This window comes from Syngnathus leptorhynchus, chromosome 4 (genome assembly GCF_054491065.1).
Source record: "Syngnathus leptorhynchus isolate UIUO chromosome 4, UIUO_Slep, whole genome shotgun sequence".
In the NCBI taxonomy this organism is placed as follows: Eukaryota; Metazoa; Chordata; class Actinopteri; order Syngnathiformes; family Syngnathidae; genus Syngnathus; species Syngnathus leptorhynchus.
This window is the reverse complement of record NC_141198.1, coordinates 18,151,656-18,167,692: the sequence shown is the minus strand read 5'-3', so window position 1 is coordinate 18,167,692 and position 16,037 is coordinate 18,151,656. Positions and strand designations below refer to the sequence as shown.

Here is a 16,037-nt window from a genome sequence, read left to right as displayed (position 1 = left end):
GCAGCACTTTGTTGGTTAAGCATCGCGACATTGGACATTCATGTGGGCCAATTATTTGGAAAAGATCAAAATCAAAACCGATGTTGGTTTGATTTCTATACCACGGGGCAAATTTAACCACCCCCTCCAATTGTTGCATTGATCGGGCTGCAGGTTAGCCGATTCCTGACTCCAATTAAGGGTTGTTGAAGTCATTAACCGGAGGTTTGACATGCTTTTGCGCTGTAAATGTCTAAATCATGTGTCCACTAAAATAGTTTGGTTTATGTATTTATTTATGTATTTATGTATTTATTTATTTATTCATTCATTCATTCATTTATTCATTTATTTATTTATTTATTTATTTATTTATTTATTTATTTATTCAAAAGGCATGAAATAATTTCATCCAAAACTTGAGCTGTTTATTTATTTTTCCAAAACGGCTAATGCTGTTCAAGGTTGTGGGGAGCAGACTGGGAATGAATGTTGGACGTGTACGCACACTAAGGCTCACCCAAGACATCTATTGAGAACCTCGAAGAGATCTATTGAGAACCTCGGAATCATTCACGCAAAGACAAAAGACTGTACGGGTAATTCCAAAGGAGGCTGAACTTCACATGAACTAGACGGGTTGCCTTTCACAAAGCCTCTGACAGACGACAGGTGACGAGGGAGAGGTGTTTCCTCGGGCATCTTGCAAATGAAGGCGGCAGACAGAGAGTTGAAGCGCTGCGCCGCTTTTTCAGTCCATTTCGCTCGACTACAATTGAGTAAAAGGCCAGGTCATGGCGTCAGTCAAAGGTTGGTCCGTAAGAAAACAAAGTCTCCCTGTGAGTTCACCTTCATGTTCCTCCTTAGTGTGTTAATCAGAAACCAAGATGTTTGACAACTGTACATTTTCACAGAAGCAGTGTCGCCAATCGAGTGGAAAGGATGAACACGGCGTTCGACATCTGCGCGACTGCGTCGGCATCTCCTGTGTTGATTAACGTGTCTGTCGCGTTGAACTAAATGGGAAAAGACGGAGACCACCATTCCCATTATTAGCGATGATGTCATATTCAAAAGATAGTCTATTACAACTCTGAAGTCTAAAGCCCGTTCCTATTTGTGCAAATAAGCATTTAAATAAAATGATGGTATCATTCAGTCATATAAATTGTGTTTTTCCCTCCTACGGCATCAGTGATGAATCTAATTCCACCAAGCATGCATTTTATTGCAAGCAGTTTTATTTTCCACCTTGATGGTGGCCTGCAGCGAGCGAATATTGGCTCGTGCATACTGATTAAATGAGTGAACAAGGTTTGTGCATCCATTACAAAGTTGGGCTATATCTCCTCAGCAACAACTTAGTTGTGACTTCAGTGGAAAATGTAGGACAGGCCGTGATAACAAGATGGAAGCGTTTAGATAGCACCTGTTTTGAAACGAGATATTTCCATGCTCAGATGAATAGATGGCTCAAACTTATCTGCTAAAATGAAATTAAATTCAGCATGATGAACACCTGCTCCCAAAATAATCACAATAAATAACCAATTGCCGTTGTTCCTTAATGGGAAAAAAATATATATTGAATCCGTCACTAGATTTGTCAATATGCTCAAATGTGGAAATTGTTAAAAGATGTCAAGTTAATAAATGTTTTTTTTCTATTGAAAAATATAAAAATAATCTCAGAAATGGTTCATTGACTTTGTCATCAACCCATGAAGCCAATATGTCTTTGTTGATTTTAGACTTATTAAAATTCAAATAGCATTTTTTATATCATTTGTTGCTGGAAATGATTTGATCTACGACTCCAACCTTGAAAGAATTTAATCGTGCTCAAAAAGCCACTCATTAAAGATTTAGACGTAAAAAAATTCTCAGGCCTGAATGGAGAAAGTAAAGAAACTCTCATTGTTATTTTTATACCTTGAAAAAATCTGAGCGGTTCCACATGATTGGATTGCACAGTTAAGGTACAGCGTGTCGTCTAACTGCCAAGTATAAATTAGGATCGGCGGGGAAAAACGGCTCCATTTTCTAATCAGAATTTTTCACAGTGGTTGAAAAACAGGGTCTCTATTTCTCCGGGGAATGATTTTTCACTTTGAATGACTCACTGTGTCCATTCATCTCCTGGCCAATAAAGTCCAGGATCCTGCACCCACCTTGTCATCTTGGAGATTTGTTGTCAATCCAGATGAATTACATTTGATGCCCATTCTACTGTGCTCTTAATGGCCACAGCAGGCTCCAGCCTAACGCCACAATTCATTCATTCAAAAAATGATCCTCAAAAGAGGAAAATGTCAAATTATGCAGCAGGATTCAAAACGGAATTATTCCTCCGGAAAGCAAATGACAGTTTAAAATGGAAAGTTGTGAGAAATCGTTAACAATGAAAGTGCGCAGTCACTGGCGGAGCTAGATTTTTTATTTTGGGGTTGGGAGGGGGGCGGGGGGCAAGGCTATCTCAGGGAGTCTGCAGAACAAAAACATGATCAACAATCAACTACCATTTGGTTCATTTCATAACATTTACATCATATTAATAAATACATTAACCGTCCCCATTTTTTTTTATTAAAAAAAAGATACCACAGTAGCCAATTTTTACCTTCTTGGCTGGCATAATTTACAGTCACATCAATTGATCAAATCTCCAACCTCCGGTTAGAGAAACTAGACCGATGTTGATAGTAACTTTAATATTCAAACTTTTCCACTAGTCGACTGACACACTGTGGGAGTATATCGATTTTGTGTGCCCCGTGTCCTCACGAAAACCCCCCAAAATCCCGCTAAACATTCCTTCAATGTTCCCTATGGGGAATGAGTCGATAATGTGACGTATTTCTGGTGGGAGGCAAGTGTCCCCCTCCCCACCCCCACCCCCGGCCCCCGTCTGGCTCCGCAGTGTGCACGGTGGAAAATCAATATAAACAGTGTTCTTAAAATAAACAACCACAGCAAATGTATCAATGGCAATCTGGAGAATAGTGAAAGAAAAACAAAATCTTCATCTAAACTTTGAACCCAGATACATCATTAATAGATGAAGTTGTTCTGGCACAGAAGAAGAAAATGAATGTTTTGCAAACTGGGGAGCTGGGAGGTGACGGCTGGGATGGCGCCACAGGGGTCACAGGGGTCATCAAATGCTTGAACCACAACATCAGTGCAATGCATGTACTGGATAGCCACCACTCCAAATCTATACGGTTCTCATGTTGATCATTTCTCTTTTTATCACGTGCCAAAGCAGCCCTAATGTAAGCTCGGAGCCCAAGTTGTCAATAAATGTCAAGGCCAGCCGTTTTGTACAGTAAACGCTTGTCGCCCACAGGCTAGCGTCAGCTCGCCGCCACGTTGATTAGTTTTATTTGTTTCTCTGGAGTTGTCTTGTGCATTCCCAGGAGATATCAGTATGAAATTGCTTTTTGGTTCAGAAGCTTCTCAAATGCATTAGAACTAGTAATGGACTTTGGTGAAAGCGTCACACGCTTTATTGATTGTGCCTATTGGGTACAAGCCAACCTTCTTCACACTGATGAATAATTCATGGCGGCGGCGGCGGCATTATGTTGATTGTCCTAATTGTCGCAGCGTTTTGATGGCAAACTGCTTGGGAGGAAACAAGGCTGACTTTGTCTGGCTGTATCATTTCAAAAGTGGAATGGTAATGTGATGATTTTTCAAACAATATATTTGTATGCATTACCAAGATGATAAGTTACGCCGGCTGAAAGGCAAACAAAGTTTCAAAGGGGCGATGCCTCTTGGTTTTAATTAAAAAGCACAGACAGCTTAATTGTAGTGCAGTTGTGCTCTGGTGGCCCGTGATTGCTTCAGACACACAAAATGAGATTGCAGGAGGTTGTTGCTGCAGATATTGCTTTCCACTTTCTGCCCCATGCTGTCAGCATCATGTCTGGACTTGAACCAATTTATCTCCCAAACTTTCTTTTTGGGCTAATGAAGTCCCCGTAGATTTCTTCATTTGTTTGTAGATAGGTCAACACTTGAGGGGAAGAAAAAAAAAAAAAAATGTCACTTGAACTTGTTCTCCATGCACATGAAAGTCAAGTGAGGCAATTAACTTATTTGCATCACATAAAGTAAGTCACTTTGGCTTGGAATCTACTCGTGGATGGATAAATGCGGGTTGCGATTCAGGACAGGCTGTTCAAAACGTGTGAGATAGCGTCAGCCGTTGGCATACATTTAGCTGATTGTGCACCTCCGCGACTCCAGCAGCCTGATTTAGTCTTCATCCATCATCATGCCATGAAATGGAGCATGGCCCAACATCTCGCTTTGTTGTAATAAATATGGATATATCTATATGGAAATCAAAATAATTAAAAATGATCTATTTTTTAAATCTATATATCCTTTTTTTTTTATTTCCATATCTATTTAATTTAACCTCTCAGCCTTGTTGTAAATTGCTCGAATGCTATCTACCTTGGGTTGTTGTTGTGCACGTCTTGTACACCCAGATGCAAATGAGTTCAGACTCCTTCAAATCTGATCAAATACTCGTCAATGTGGTCAAGCACATTAGCTCAGTGACACCTGACAGGCCTGTTTATCCCTCCTTCGCTTCGGGTGAGTGCAGAAGTTAAACTATCAAACTTTTCCCAAGGCCGCTGCAAAGTGGTGAAAATTGCTCCGACTCAGCGCTTTGACTCCATCTAAAAATGCCGCCGAAAATCTTTTTGGCATTAACCCCAAATGAATTCCATTTGAATGAATTTGTAGGAGCACGAGGCAAAGTACCTGCAGATAAATTTTAGAGTGCCGCTCTGATAACAAGATAAAGTCGCTCCACCTGCAGTCTCCTATGAATACCTATTAGGGGGGGGGGACATTTGTCAAACATTATTCATGTAAAGTGCTTATTTTGATGATCTTTCTCTGACAAAGTCAAAGATGAGCTTGCCCGCCAGTGAGGGATGCGTGTTTTCACAAAGTGCGAGTTCACGTGGCAAAGTCGGCGTGTTGGGAGCGCTGAATTGTCATTGCGAGGCGAGGATTAATAAAGAATGAGCTTCTTTAATGTTTCGCCTGAGCGAGCTCATAAAAGCTGACATGTGGCAAAGTCAGAGAAGGCGTACAAATAACATCAGGACCAATAAATGTCACTGCGTTATTTTTGCGTCTGCAAGGCGTGCAGGAAATGCGAGTGTCGGCTGGTCCGGAATCTGGAGACTTTTTTTTTTACTCATCGCTGGAATTGGTCGGATGTGTTCAGAGGGAGGTTTGTTGTGGTGTAAGGTTGCTCTTTCAGCTGATTGCAGTTGCTTCAATGACCTTTTTGCAAATGCATATTTTTCACATCACCTTCCTGGTGGTTTTCCTTCGCCGTGGGTTAACTGTCCATGTTACGGATCAAGTTTCCCGGAGCATATTCGTCTTGTATGATTTGACATTGTAAAGGCAAATGCACTATTTGGGATCACTCGGTGTTAATATGTAATGGAGTGGTGCCTTACGATACGGGTTTAATTTGTTCCGTGGGTAATTCCAAACATTCCTATCTCAAATCATCTTTTCCCAATGATATGAATGGAAATGCCATTAATCTATTCCAGCTTCGCTTCGAAAAACACTGCATTTTGGTTTTCTTCTTTTTTTTTTTTTCTTCTAATAATTTGCATTATTTATTTACATTTTAAACACTGCATTTCATTGGGTTTCTTTTTCTTCTAACTATTTGCCTGATTTATTTTTCAAGGCCAGTTCTCTAAAATGATCATTTTTGGCTGTTGGTGCTACTCGGAGACGCTCACAGAATAGTAAGGAAACAAAAACTCAATTGGTTACAACTGAGACAGGATTTTTAGACGTTTGAGTTTCTTGTTTTCCTCTTATAGCTTTCTTTTCCTGCAGCTTTTACTTCCTGAGCTCATTCACCAACAATTCAAATCAATGGGTAAAATGGCACCCACTTGTTTGAAACATTGCTATGGGTTAGGTAATTACAGCTAATTGGGATGGAAAAAAAAGAGGCCTTATTGTATTGTTGTGCCTTATGAAGGGCGGATCAATGTTAACGGGCAAACAATTTATCACCAACATTTTCCTTCACTTCCTTAGTAACACACGCCGTAAACTGAAAGTCATTCCTAAGTCATTCCATTTTTCATCGACATATGTGATTACAAACGCGTTTAGTCACCGTAAACCTGGCTCAAACAATCTCAAACGTAGCACACAAACACATACATTGCGTCTATGCCTTCAACTCTGAACTAGCAGAGACCCAGAAAAACACAGACTGAGCCCTTGGGCTAGAAGGGCCGCAGGCGAAAAAGAAACTTAAATCAATTCCATTTGATTAGGCGCCTCAGCTACACTACATCATTATAATTCCATTAACGCAGGCATGGATTTTCCAATGAATGTAACTGCAGGCAAACGCTTGGGCATAATTGTATGAAATGAAATATAACTGGGTTCAGAATACAAGTCTTCACTTCTCCACCCTTTGCAGATAAGGACTTTGGCTCATCCTTATCCGGCACGCTTGATCGCAAAGCTACATCCCGATATGCTACTGGAATGCTTAATTTTTATATTTTTTTCGCTGGCTTTCCATCATATCGGTTTCGGCTCAGTGGGCTTCGGTTGGCGGGGCCAAACCTGTCGCGCTGTTGCGATAAATAGATCGTATGCATAGCAGTAATTACGGCACACACAGGTTAAGCACTTCAGTAATGCTTATTATTATTCTCATAGTGAATGACCGAGGTCAGCCTGAGAGGCGGTTGGAGAACCCTCATTGACAATACAAAGGTAGGAGGAAGAGGTAGTGCTTATGCTCTGGACTTCACGCAATCATAGTAGCGCTTTTGTTTTGCCAGTCATTTTGTTAGGTTTGGGTTACAATTTGTTCCAACTGACGGGCACTATTGCTCTTTTCTTTTGTCAGTCTGAACAAAAAATATGTTTGGGTTACAATTTGTTCCAACTAGCGGGGACTATTCACTTAGCAAACAAAGTGCAGTTGAGTCATGAAAAGATATATCAAATAAACATATCAATTCAATATAAATAAATAGATAAAAATCTGTGTTGCACTGAACCTGCCATATTATATTGAGAAATGAGTGAACACAAACAATATTGCTTACAAATGTCTACATCGGTGTTTGTGAGAATGAAGTCATTGATTGTAATGGCACATGTGGCCTAGCACATTTCAAGAAACAACCATGTGAAATCACTCAAGCAGAACCATCTTCTTCTGGTGATGGCCACTGCTGAAGTTTACTTTCTTTGATTTCTCTGTGAATACTTGGCCTCCTTTTTTGGGGGGTCTTTTTCCCAACATTGATCACAGTCAACCACTCCTTGAGCAAGATTGGCAGACTGTGCTGCAACTTGAATGCAGTATACTCATCAAATATTTCTGCCTCTCAACACAAGCGCTGACTGATCGCCCGCTTGCACCTTCTTTGCTGAACGGACGCTGCATGCATTTATGGACACACAAAGTCAAAGGTCACGGTCCATTCGGCCGGGAGGACACATGATGATTCTGTATTCAAGTTTTCGATTGACATGAAACAGAGAGCAAAACACACCATTGTTGCTACTTTATGAAGTGAAAGCCAAAATAAGAACATTGCATTTCTTCGGCCGGTTCCATTACTCCGCTGGCCTTTAAACTGGCCGGGTCCGAATGTGTATTTGTGAATCAATTCCAGCTGAGATTTGTTTCTCAGCTAGATCAACACTCTTCTCTTGGCTGCCCTTGTCTCAAGGTCCCTCGAGGGCAACAGGATAAAAGCCCTTCAAATCCACTTGTGTACATAATCGTGTTCTTCACGGCAAATTTCTGTGAGCCAGAAGCAAACGGCGCAATTGTGCCACTTTATTCTGCACAAAAGGGAAATCAAGAAAACATTTATGGGCATAATAATGAATTGCGCGTCTGCTTTAATTACAACAATCCTCGGCCGTTTGAAGTATGCTGCAAAGCGCTCGTCTTATGTCGTAGGCCCTTAACGCCGTAAGCAGGCATCCCGTATTGCATGTTGTTGAGATGCCTTTAACAAACTGCGGCAAAAGAGGCTTAATTGCCAGCTCTGCCTGCAGAAGTATTTCACGTGTATTCCCGGGATTATTCAGGATGACATTTCATTGTCCGTTATTGAAAGGAAAAAAAAAATAAAAAGCTGCCAGCATTGGAGTGTTTGTGAAATCTATCCCACCGGAAGCCGCTGCAAGAGTCATGAGCACCTCTGATGTCATCCAAGCATCATTAGAGGGGCAGAGAGAAGCCAACACAGATGCTTTTTACTTACATGGCCTCTGCTGCACCTGTCCCCGCCATATGTTAAGAGCTTGGAGCGTTCCAAAGCAGGCTAAACAATGCGAGCGGGTCAAAATGTCCCGCCAGAGCAGGTGTGTGACCGTGCCACCTGTGTCTCGCTTCATCCCACTTTTACACTGATAATGAGTTCTTTCTCTGCTGCTTAAAAAAAAAAAGAGAGATCTGTCAGTTTGCTGGCAGGCTGGAGGTCTCCAATGAACCAAAGCTCCCACCTGCTCTGATCATGGGATGTTGACAACCCAGCGGGGTTGCATATTGATCATTTGAGTTTTTCTGCATGGCCTCCTTCTCTCATTTGACAGAAGTAGTTGAAAAACAACACTTTTTCTTTACTTATCAGCGATACAGGATATCAAATAAAAGACAACTTAGCACTTGTAACTTAGCTGTTTGCATTTTGGTGACAGAGGCTCTCCATGCTTCACTTTTTAGGAATGATGGGAAAACTTTTCAAGCTCTCTCTCGTCCATTCCAATGATAAAGACTCTCCATATTTTGCTTTTTCGCCCTGTCAAGTTACATCATGGTGTTTCATCATGTACCGAATGTTGGCTTTTCACCGCTAACTGCATGACCCTGGGAGCTTTGTGTTTACAGCTGCCTGCTGGGCTGGGCTGGGCTGGGCTGGGCTGGGCTGGGCTGGGCTGGGCTGGGCTGGGCTGGGCTGGGCCGGGCTGGGCTGGGCCGGGCTGGGCTGGGCTGGGCTGGGCTGGGCTGGACCGTGAAACAGCAGAGTGGCAAGTTTGCCTTGCGCAGCCAAACAGTCATTGAAGTTGAAAAACAAAACAAGTTGTGTGAAGTCAAGGGAGTGTTGGAGAGGACAGTTGTTTCATCCTTTTGACTTTAATCTGGCCATTCATCTCTGCCTAATTCAAACCGCCCGAATCAACACAGAGTTGCGTCTTTTAACTAAAACGAATAAAAGCTTTTGAAGACTACACTGAGAGAAATGAGGTTCTGAAGTACCCCACATACGTATTAGCGAATTGTCCTTTAAGAGATGTCGATGGAGCCTTAAGCGACGGGATCCCAATAGGAAGGAGCTGGCTGAGACTGACGCGGTGCTAATATGCATATTTTGCACGCAAATACTTTCCATGCAAATTGACTTTGAAGCGTTGCTGTTAAAGCAATTAGGCGGCTAGGACATTGGAATGTAATTGTGTTTTCTTCCTTATCTTATTTTCCCTAAATGGAAAGGCACAGGACTAGCTCCAATTGATGGCGCTGATTGTCCCGTGTAATCGACTACATGTTCAAAGTTGACTGAAAGCATTTCAGCCTTCATCCACAAGCCACTTTTCTCAACCTTCTGTTTCAAGATGTGTTCTTTTTTTGCTGTTTACAACGTAGAGTGAAACAAGGTCAGACAAAACCCAGGATACTGCGGGAGCATGTAAAGTGAGATGAGAGGAGGCGGAGTGGTTTTGATGGATGCTTGCTTGGCTGGATGACAGAAGTGAAGCATCCTCACAATGTGTTGGCCTTTCACTGGTGCGCGCTGCTCTTTTTTTGTGTGTGGGGGGGGGGGGGGGGGGCAGTGTGGCAGATGGCATCAATGGAGAGTGTGCTTTTGAAATTTCCCATTCAGATGGGAGTAGCATTGTCTTTCCTATTCTCTTATTTGGGAAATCTATAGACAATGGTACCAAATCATCATTCCCATTTGAAATGAATGGAAATACCATGAATCGGTTCTGAGCACTGAAAAAAAAACGATTGTTCTTTAATCTGAAATTGTCGCTTTGAAAAACAGAGGAATAGCATAAATCCTAAATGTGTATTTCTAAGAAATATATGTCAACAAATGGAATAGCATCATAAGGCTAAATCAAATTCCTGACAGATACGAATGTTATTTTCGAGCAATCGCAATGATTGACCTTGATGTTTGTGTGCTTTGTTTGAAGCAGATGAATGTGGGGTTTTTTTCCATTTATTTTTTTCAAGCTACATTTCGTCCTTTGATGTTGTTGGGCTCCTCTCAGTAGAGTGGAAAAAAAAAAAGTGTCACCTTTAGAAACCCACTGCTGAAACGCAATGATGGGAAATTCCTCAAGAAAACAACTCTCTATCATCTGTTTATTTCATTTGCGTGCAGTTTTAATGTCCTTGTCAGCATTTTGTTGGCACATGCTTGTTTTCTCGCGGCTGCGTGTTCTTTCAATGTCACTCACGACAGCCAAACGGAAGGAGCCATTGTTAGCGAGGAAGAGCGACGGCGACGGATACGACAGCTTGACGGCTCTCATTAGCGTATTAGACACAAACATTGGCGCAGATGCTCCCGGTCAGTCCTTGGTCAGCCCGGAGCTCTGCATAAGCGCCAACTGACAGGTGGCTTTGTGGCCTTGTCTCATGCTTGACAGGGTGCTCAAGCAGGAGCTCATCTTCAATGGACTACTTGGGATCAACAAATACAAGAGCTGTTTCAAACACATTAAGCACACACATATGGAACAGTGAATGAATTAAATGGAAAGATTTCACATGATATTATTGGCGGATAGGTATATGATGTTCTCTTTCATGTAAAACAAGGAAATTGCAAGTCATGTCGTGGTAATTGCAAAAGCACGAGCATGTTACTTCAATCATTATGTCTGGTGAATGAAACAGTACTGCTGTGAGATATCAGATTTGAAGGCAGTCTTCAAGAGACTAATTGACGGCACCAATGTGCTTTCCCAACTCAACGTAAATTGCCCAATTTCCAGCTAATGGGTTTCTGCTTCTCAGAAGCGTGAGCGTGGCGATTTTAAACGGGGGACGAGAGTAGCTGCTGTGACCAAAAGTCGGCCGTGTTCACGCCCACAACAACGCAAACTCTGCGCGTCCCAAATAATACCTAAATGACTCTGGCGCATGCTTGTGCAGATTTACGCCCTAACTTGCACTAGACTTGCACTAGGCACAGATACAGAGCCTTGAATGCGTGTCCTACTGGCAATAGTCTCGCTCTTTCCAGACGGAGCAGAGTGCTTTGCAATTGTTGCAGGAGTACAGGGTACATCAAGATTGCTCTATAAAGACACAAGTCACAAGCAATTAGATCCAGTGCTACTGCAGTTCACTCGCTGCTGAAAACACCATCATCTTATCTAACACGCCCCATCAATCTTGGCCAGGTGCTGACTGAGAAATCCCAAGACAGCTAGAAAGTCGTGCGGCAGTCGCAAAGGCTGTAGAAACATCCAATTGATTAGCATCTCCATGGAATAACACCTGACATGTAAGCGAGCATGCAAAGTAACGCCAAGACACGTTCCCGGTGTTCTCCTCCAGTGATTCCCTTTCGTGAGAAGTTTTTCGCCTCTACTGTAACTATTGTCATTTGTCACGGCAAATTTTGTTCGTTTCTCACTTTGAAAAAGAAAAGAGCAAAAGGAATGCTCAAGGCACCAATGTTTTGTAAAACTGGGGGAAAAAAAAAAAGACATTATTTTTCCCTGGCACCTTTTTGAAGTTTTTGAAATCCTCAAGGGTGAGGCAGAATGGCTCTCACATGTAATAGAGTCAAAGCGGTTTGAGAGAAAAAGTGGGACAGCTAAAAAAAAAAAAAAAAAAGACATTGAAGACTGAGTGACCCTTGTAAAAGGAAGTTTCTTTTAATTTCCTTGGCTCAAAGTTTTTGTGTCACAGAATTGTCTTGTGGCTCTCATGAAGTTCTCAGTCAGCTCGGAGTGAGTCAACAACATGACAGAATGATTTGGCAGCTCACACTTTATTATGATATAACACTACCAAAGACATTTTGTTTTGACTTTTCTGAGCTCTTTGTTTTCTTTCATGAAGAAAGCAAGGCCCATCAGGCCTGCCACAAAACAAGCCATGTCGCCGAACATGACTGAAAATAACAAACTTCACAATAAAAGCTTGTTTTCATCTGAAGATTATTTTATAAAAAAAAAAAGCAACTTTTCTTGCTGAGTGGGTGAAAGAAGAACATTTGGGAGATTTAGTGCTTATATAGAAATGCATATCAATGCAGTGTGTCCAAATACTTTGATGTCATTGAAAGCGCTCACTGTAGTAACATTGTGCTTTAGAGGCCTGCAGGGATCATCAACTTTTATCAAGGTTCTGCTATTTTAAGAAGCCTCACTCACCTGGAAGAGGAAAGGGCATAGACTCGCTCAGATGCGCCCCCCTGTTAATCCACAATAGAGATTCATGTCAAATCCCAGTGCAGTGTGCATGCAATGAAGTCCCCTGGTGATTTAGCTGCCGGCCGCGAGGTTGTTTCAGTTTCTATAAATTGCATCCATTGTTTTTTTTCTGACAGAGTCTCACGCGGACCTACCGAGGAAAGCATCATCTCAAATTAGTTTGACAATGGACTGATTTCTTTTTGCAAATTTGGAGGATTCCCTTTTCTTTGTGTACCTTGAGACACTGTAATCATCTAAATGGAGCCCCATGGCTGGCAATTATGCAAGATCACCTTTCAAGCCAGGCATTAAATGAACTGTCCTCTCTGTTGTCCTTATTGATTATCATTATCCATCTCACTGTTTGAGCCAGGTTGTTTACCTCGCCACTTCAGCCTGCTCTCGATCACAGCCCACTGTCGGAATATTAAAATCCAATTGCAGTAAGTATTTATGGCATATGCTGATATTTTGTTTTCTAATGACTGTGTGAATCCAACGAGTAATTTTACACGCACTGTGATTATGAACGCGGCCTATGAAATTATGCAGTGTGGATGCCTCATTAAAGGTTTGTTTACTGCTGTGACAGGATCAAGGTAACATCAGTTCAATGCTAATTGGAAGTGCTAAATGATGATGCAGGTTATTATTTGAGGTGACAGCGTTGTTTGATTATTTGCATTAGGCTGTTTGTTCACATTTTCTTTCTACCTACATGACTGCTGAAAAAGCACACAAATCCAATAAGCTTCAACAAAAAAAATGAAAAGTAAAACAGAATAGCCATCTATAGGTCAATTCAAATAACTCAACAGCAGCTAAACTTTTTTTTTTTTTTTTAATCTAAGCACTAGGAACAATCGAGCAGAAACATGGCAGTATGCAGGAAAAGAAATAACGTTTGACCCATTTTGGCTATCTCACTTATGGCGTGTTCTCAATGGTGTGATGGATGGCTATGAAATGAGAACTTTTACTCAAATCAACAATTGATCTTCTTTGATGCCCTTTCAAGACGGGACTTCTTTTTAATACATTTTTTATTCCAAGAGCAAATAAATGAGCTTCAATATGAACTAAATGTACAAGTTAATGAAGATCTGGCTGTATACAAGGACAAAAAGCAGGCAAGCTTGTCTCAATTGAAATCTCTCAATTTGACAGAAATGGCCACTGATCTTTTTTTTTTTTTTTTAGCTGATAAGCATCCTATCTTGCAGTTATGGCAAAGTAGCTGGGACTCATCGAGCAGGATCCGGTTGGGCTGCTTGCTGAGTACTGCCAAGGCCCTTTCCCTTAAGTAAGGATGTGTATGCATGTAGTACAAAGAAAAATAAAATACCAAAATAAATAGCCTAGTCATTCTTTAAACTCATGAATTTGTATATCCACACCATCCCAAAATATTCCTTTGACACAATTTGAAATCTGCTCATTTGGAAAGAAAACAAAAGAATTGTTCACTATCTGCCAAACTGCAGGTAGTGAAAAATAATTTTTTAAAAAATGTTACTTTTAAATATTTTCCATTCTTCATTTTTCCCTACTTCTTAAGTAGGCGTTCAATTACCTCGAAGTAATGCATCCATCCCAAAGGGAAGTGCGACTATCCCAATTGAAACTACATTTCCCATGAGCGTCCGCGTTTCCCAGCATGCTTTGCGCCGCGCGAGCGCTCTCCATAGCGGAGAAAGCAGAAGGTCGCAGCCAGTTAGCCGCAACGCAACGCAAAGCAACGTAAGGACTCCAATCAACACATCACCATCACCATGCTGGGACAAGCTGTAAGGCGATTCACAACGTCTGCTGTGCGTTCTTCGCATTATGCCGAAGGACCAGGACAGGTAAAAAAAACAACGGATTGAAGCAAAAGTAGAAGGTTCAATGTGGTGTGTTGGAAATCGCGGCCTAGTCTTATGTCCGGACCTTAATTGCTAAGCTAACCTGGAGGTCAATGCCGTCACCTTCTCAACATTATGAATTCGAATTTCACAAAGCAGAAGCGACTACAAATGGTGCCGTGTAAATAACAGTTATTTCTGTAAATGTAGTATCGGAAGTTGTTATGAATGCGGTCAACGATTGCTCTTGCTCAGGCTACGTGCAGTTAGCGTTAGCTTCGTGGCTAAAGCTAGTTGACGTTTGACTCGTACTGTACGTACTACGAAATTGTCAGTGGACCAAATCTAACAGATATTTCTAAACATTCCTCTACACGTTTGTGTTTTAGTTATCAACAAATCAATTAGGATGTAATATGTCTTACTATCACGGGCAGCTTGCTAGGTGCACTGTATTTGTTTTGCACTTGTCATTCCATGGCAAGGTTTGAACTCCTTTTGTGTTTTGTACAGAACCTTCCCTTTTCTGTGCAAAATAAGTGGCGTCTGCTGGGAATGATGGTGCTGTTCTTTGGCAGCGGCTTTTCATTCCCCTTTCTTGTCGTCAGACACCAGATCCTGAAGAAGTAAAATGTCTTCAGAGGTAATTATTGGTTCTTTGTCTTTGGCAAAATGTCAACGATGTAGTGCTCTTGCACTTTTATGATTGATGACAAACCAATATGTTATCATCAAGTGTATTTACTCATTCTTTTTCTTCTCTTTGCAGGTTTGGTCATCAGACTTCTTCTACATGTGCAGAACATTGGGACTAACTTAACAGTTTATGTAAATAAAATTCGCTCAAATATGACCACGTCTTTATGATCTTTGACCAAACTGCATCGTTTTATAGTCGCCAAATGAATCCCCATTATGAATTTGCTTTGCAACAAGATCATTTTAAATCTGACTTAACTGATAAACATGGAAGTCAGATTTAAAATCAGTCTTTGCCACAAACCAATAAAAAAGAAAAAAAAAAAACCTTCAAAACAATACACCGCCGTGAAAATAAAAAATAATTGAGCGAGCAGGCTGCACCATTTGATAATTCTGCAAACATATACGTATACGGTGACTGCACTTGTGTCCGGGGCTCGGCCTTGTCTACGGGAAGTTAAATGCGCCTGAAAACCTCATGCATCTAGTTGTCCTTTGACCTCGAATCTGCATTAATCAGCTTCCGTATAACATCACTGCTCCAAAGTACTTTTAAACATGAAAAATTAAAGCTGTGTTGGGACTTTCATTCTTGCCTCCTGATGGCTATACGGCTCCACTCAGTTGAACTCCAACTAACTTATTTCCATTCAATTAACCTTGTGCTCACGGCGATAATTATCCAAGGACAAAGTATTGAAAAGCTTGGCGGTAATGTGATTTTGTTTAATTCACCGCGCAGCGCCCGAGTTGGCACGAATGCACGAGAGGCACTCGATCCGACGCGAGCGTGAAAAACAACCTGGCAGACCTTTTTGTGGCTCGCAAACACATCCCTAATAGTAACTTGCGAGCCTGCCAGCAACTTGCTCGTGTGTCTGGAATATTTGATATTTTGTGTGCGCCGCTCTTGCTTGGCTCCAAAAGAAATATCAAACATAGGGTCGACGAGTAGTGTTTTATGTATGTTTCACATAGAATAGGTTGTCCTTTGCATATAGCTCAAGGGGGGAG

General features: G+C 41.4%; 1 protein-coding gene across 1 annotated transcript; it reads left to right on the top strand.

Moving 5' to 3' along the window:
- Nucleotides 1-14,115: 14,115 nt before the first annotated feature.
- cox7c (cytochrome c oxidase subunit 7C) lies at nt 14,116-15,174 on the top strand. Its single transcript, XM_085910141.1, has 3 exons — nt 14,116-14,324; nt 14,835-14,964; nt 15,091-15,174. Exons 1-2 carry the CDS (start codon nt 14,250-14,252, stop codon nt 14,949-14,951), a joined length of 192 nt encoding a protein of 63 aa, XP_085766267.1. The 5' UTR covers nt 14,116-14,249; the 3' UTR covers nt 14,952-14,964; nt 15,091-15,174.
- Nucleotides 15,175-16,037: the final 863 nt, after the last annotated feature.

Excerpts from the sequence above, each read along its gene's own strand:
- cox7c (XM_085910141.1), top strand. The coding sequence starts at position 14,250 with ATGCTGGGACAAGCTGTAAGGCGATTCACAACGTCTGCTGTGCGTTCT. Across the intron at positions 14,325-14,834 it reads ATGCCGAAGGACCAGGACAG|AACCTTCCCTTTTCTGTGCA; the intron begins GTAAAAAAAACA and ends TGTTTTGTACAG.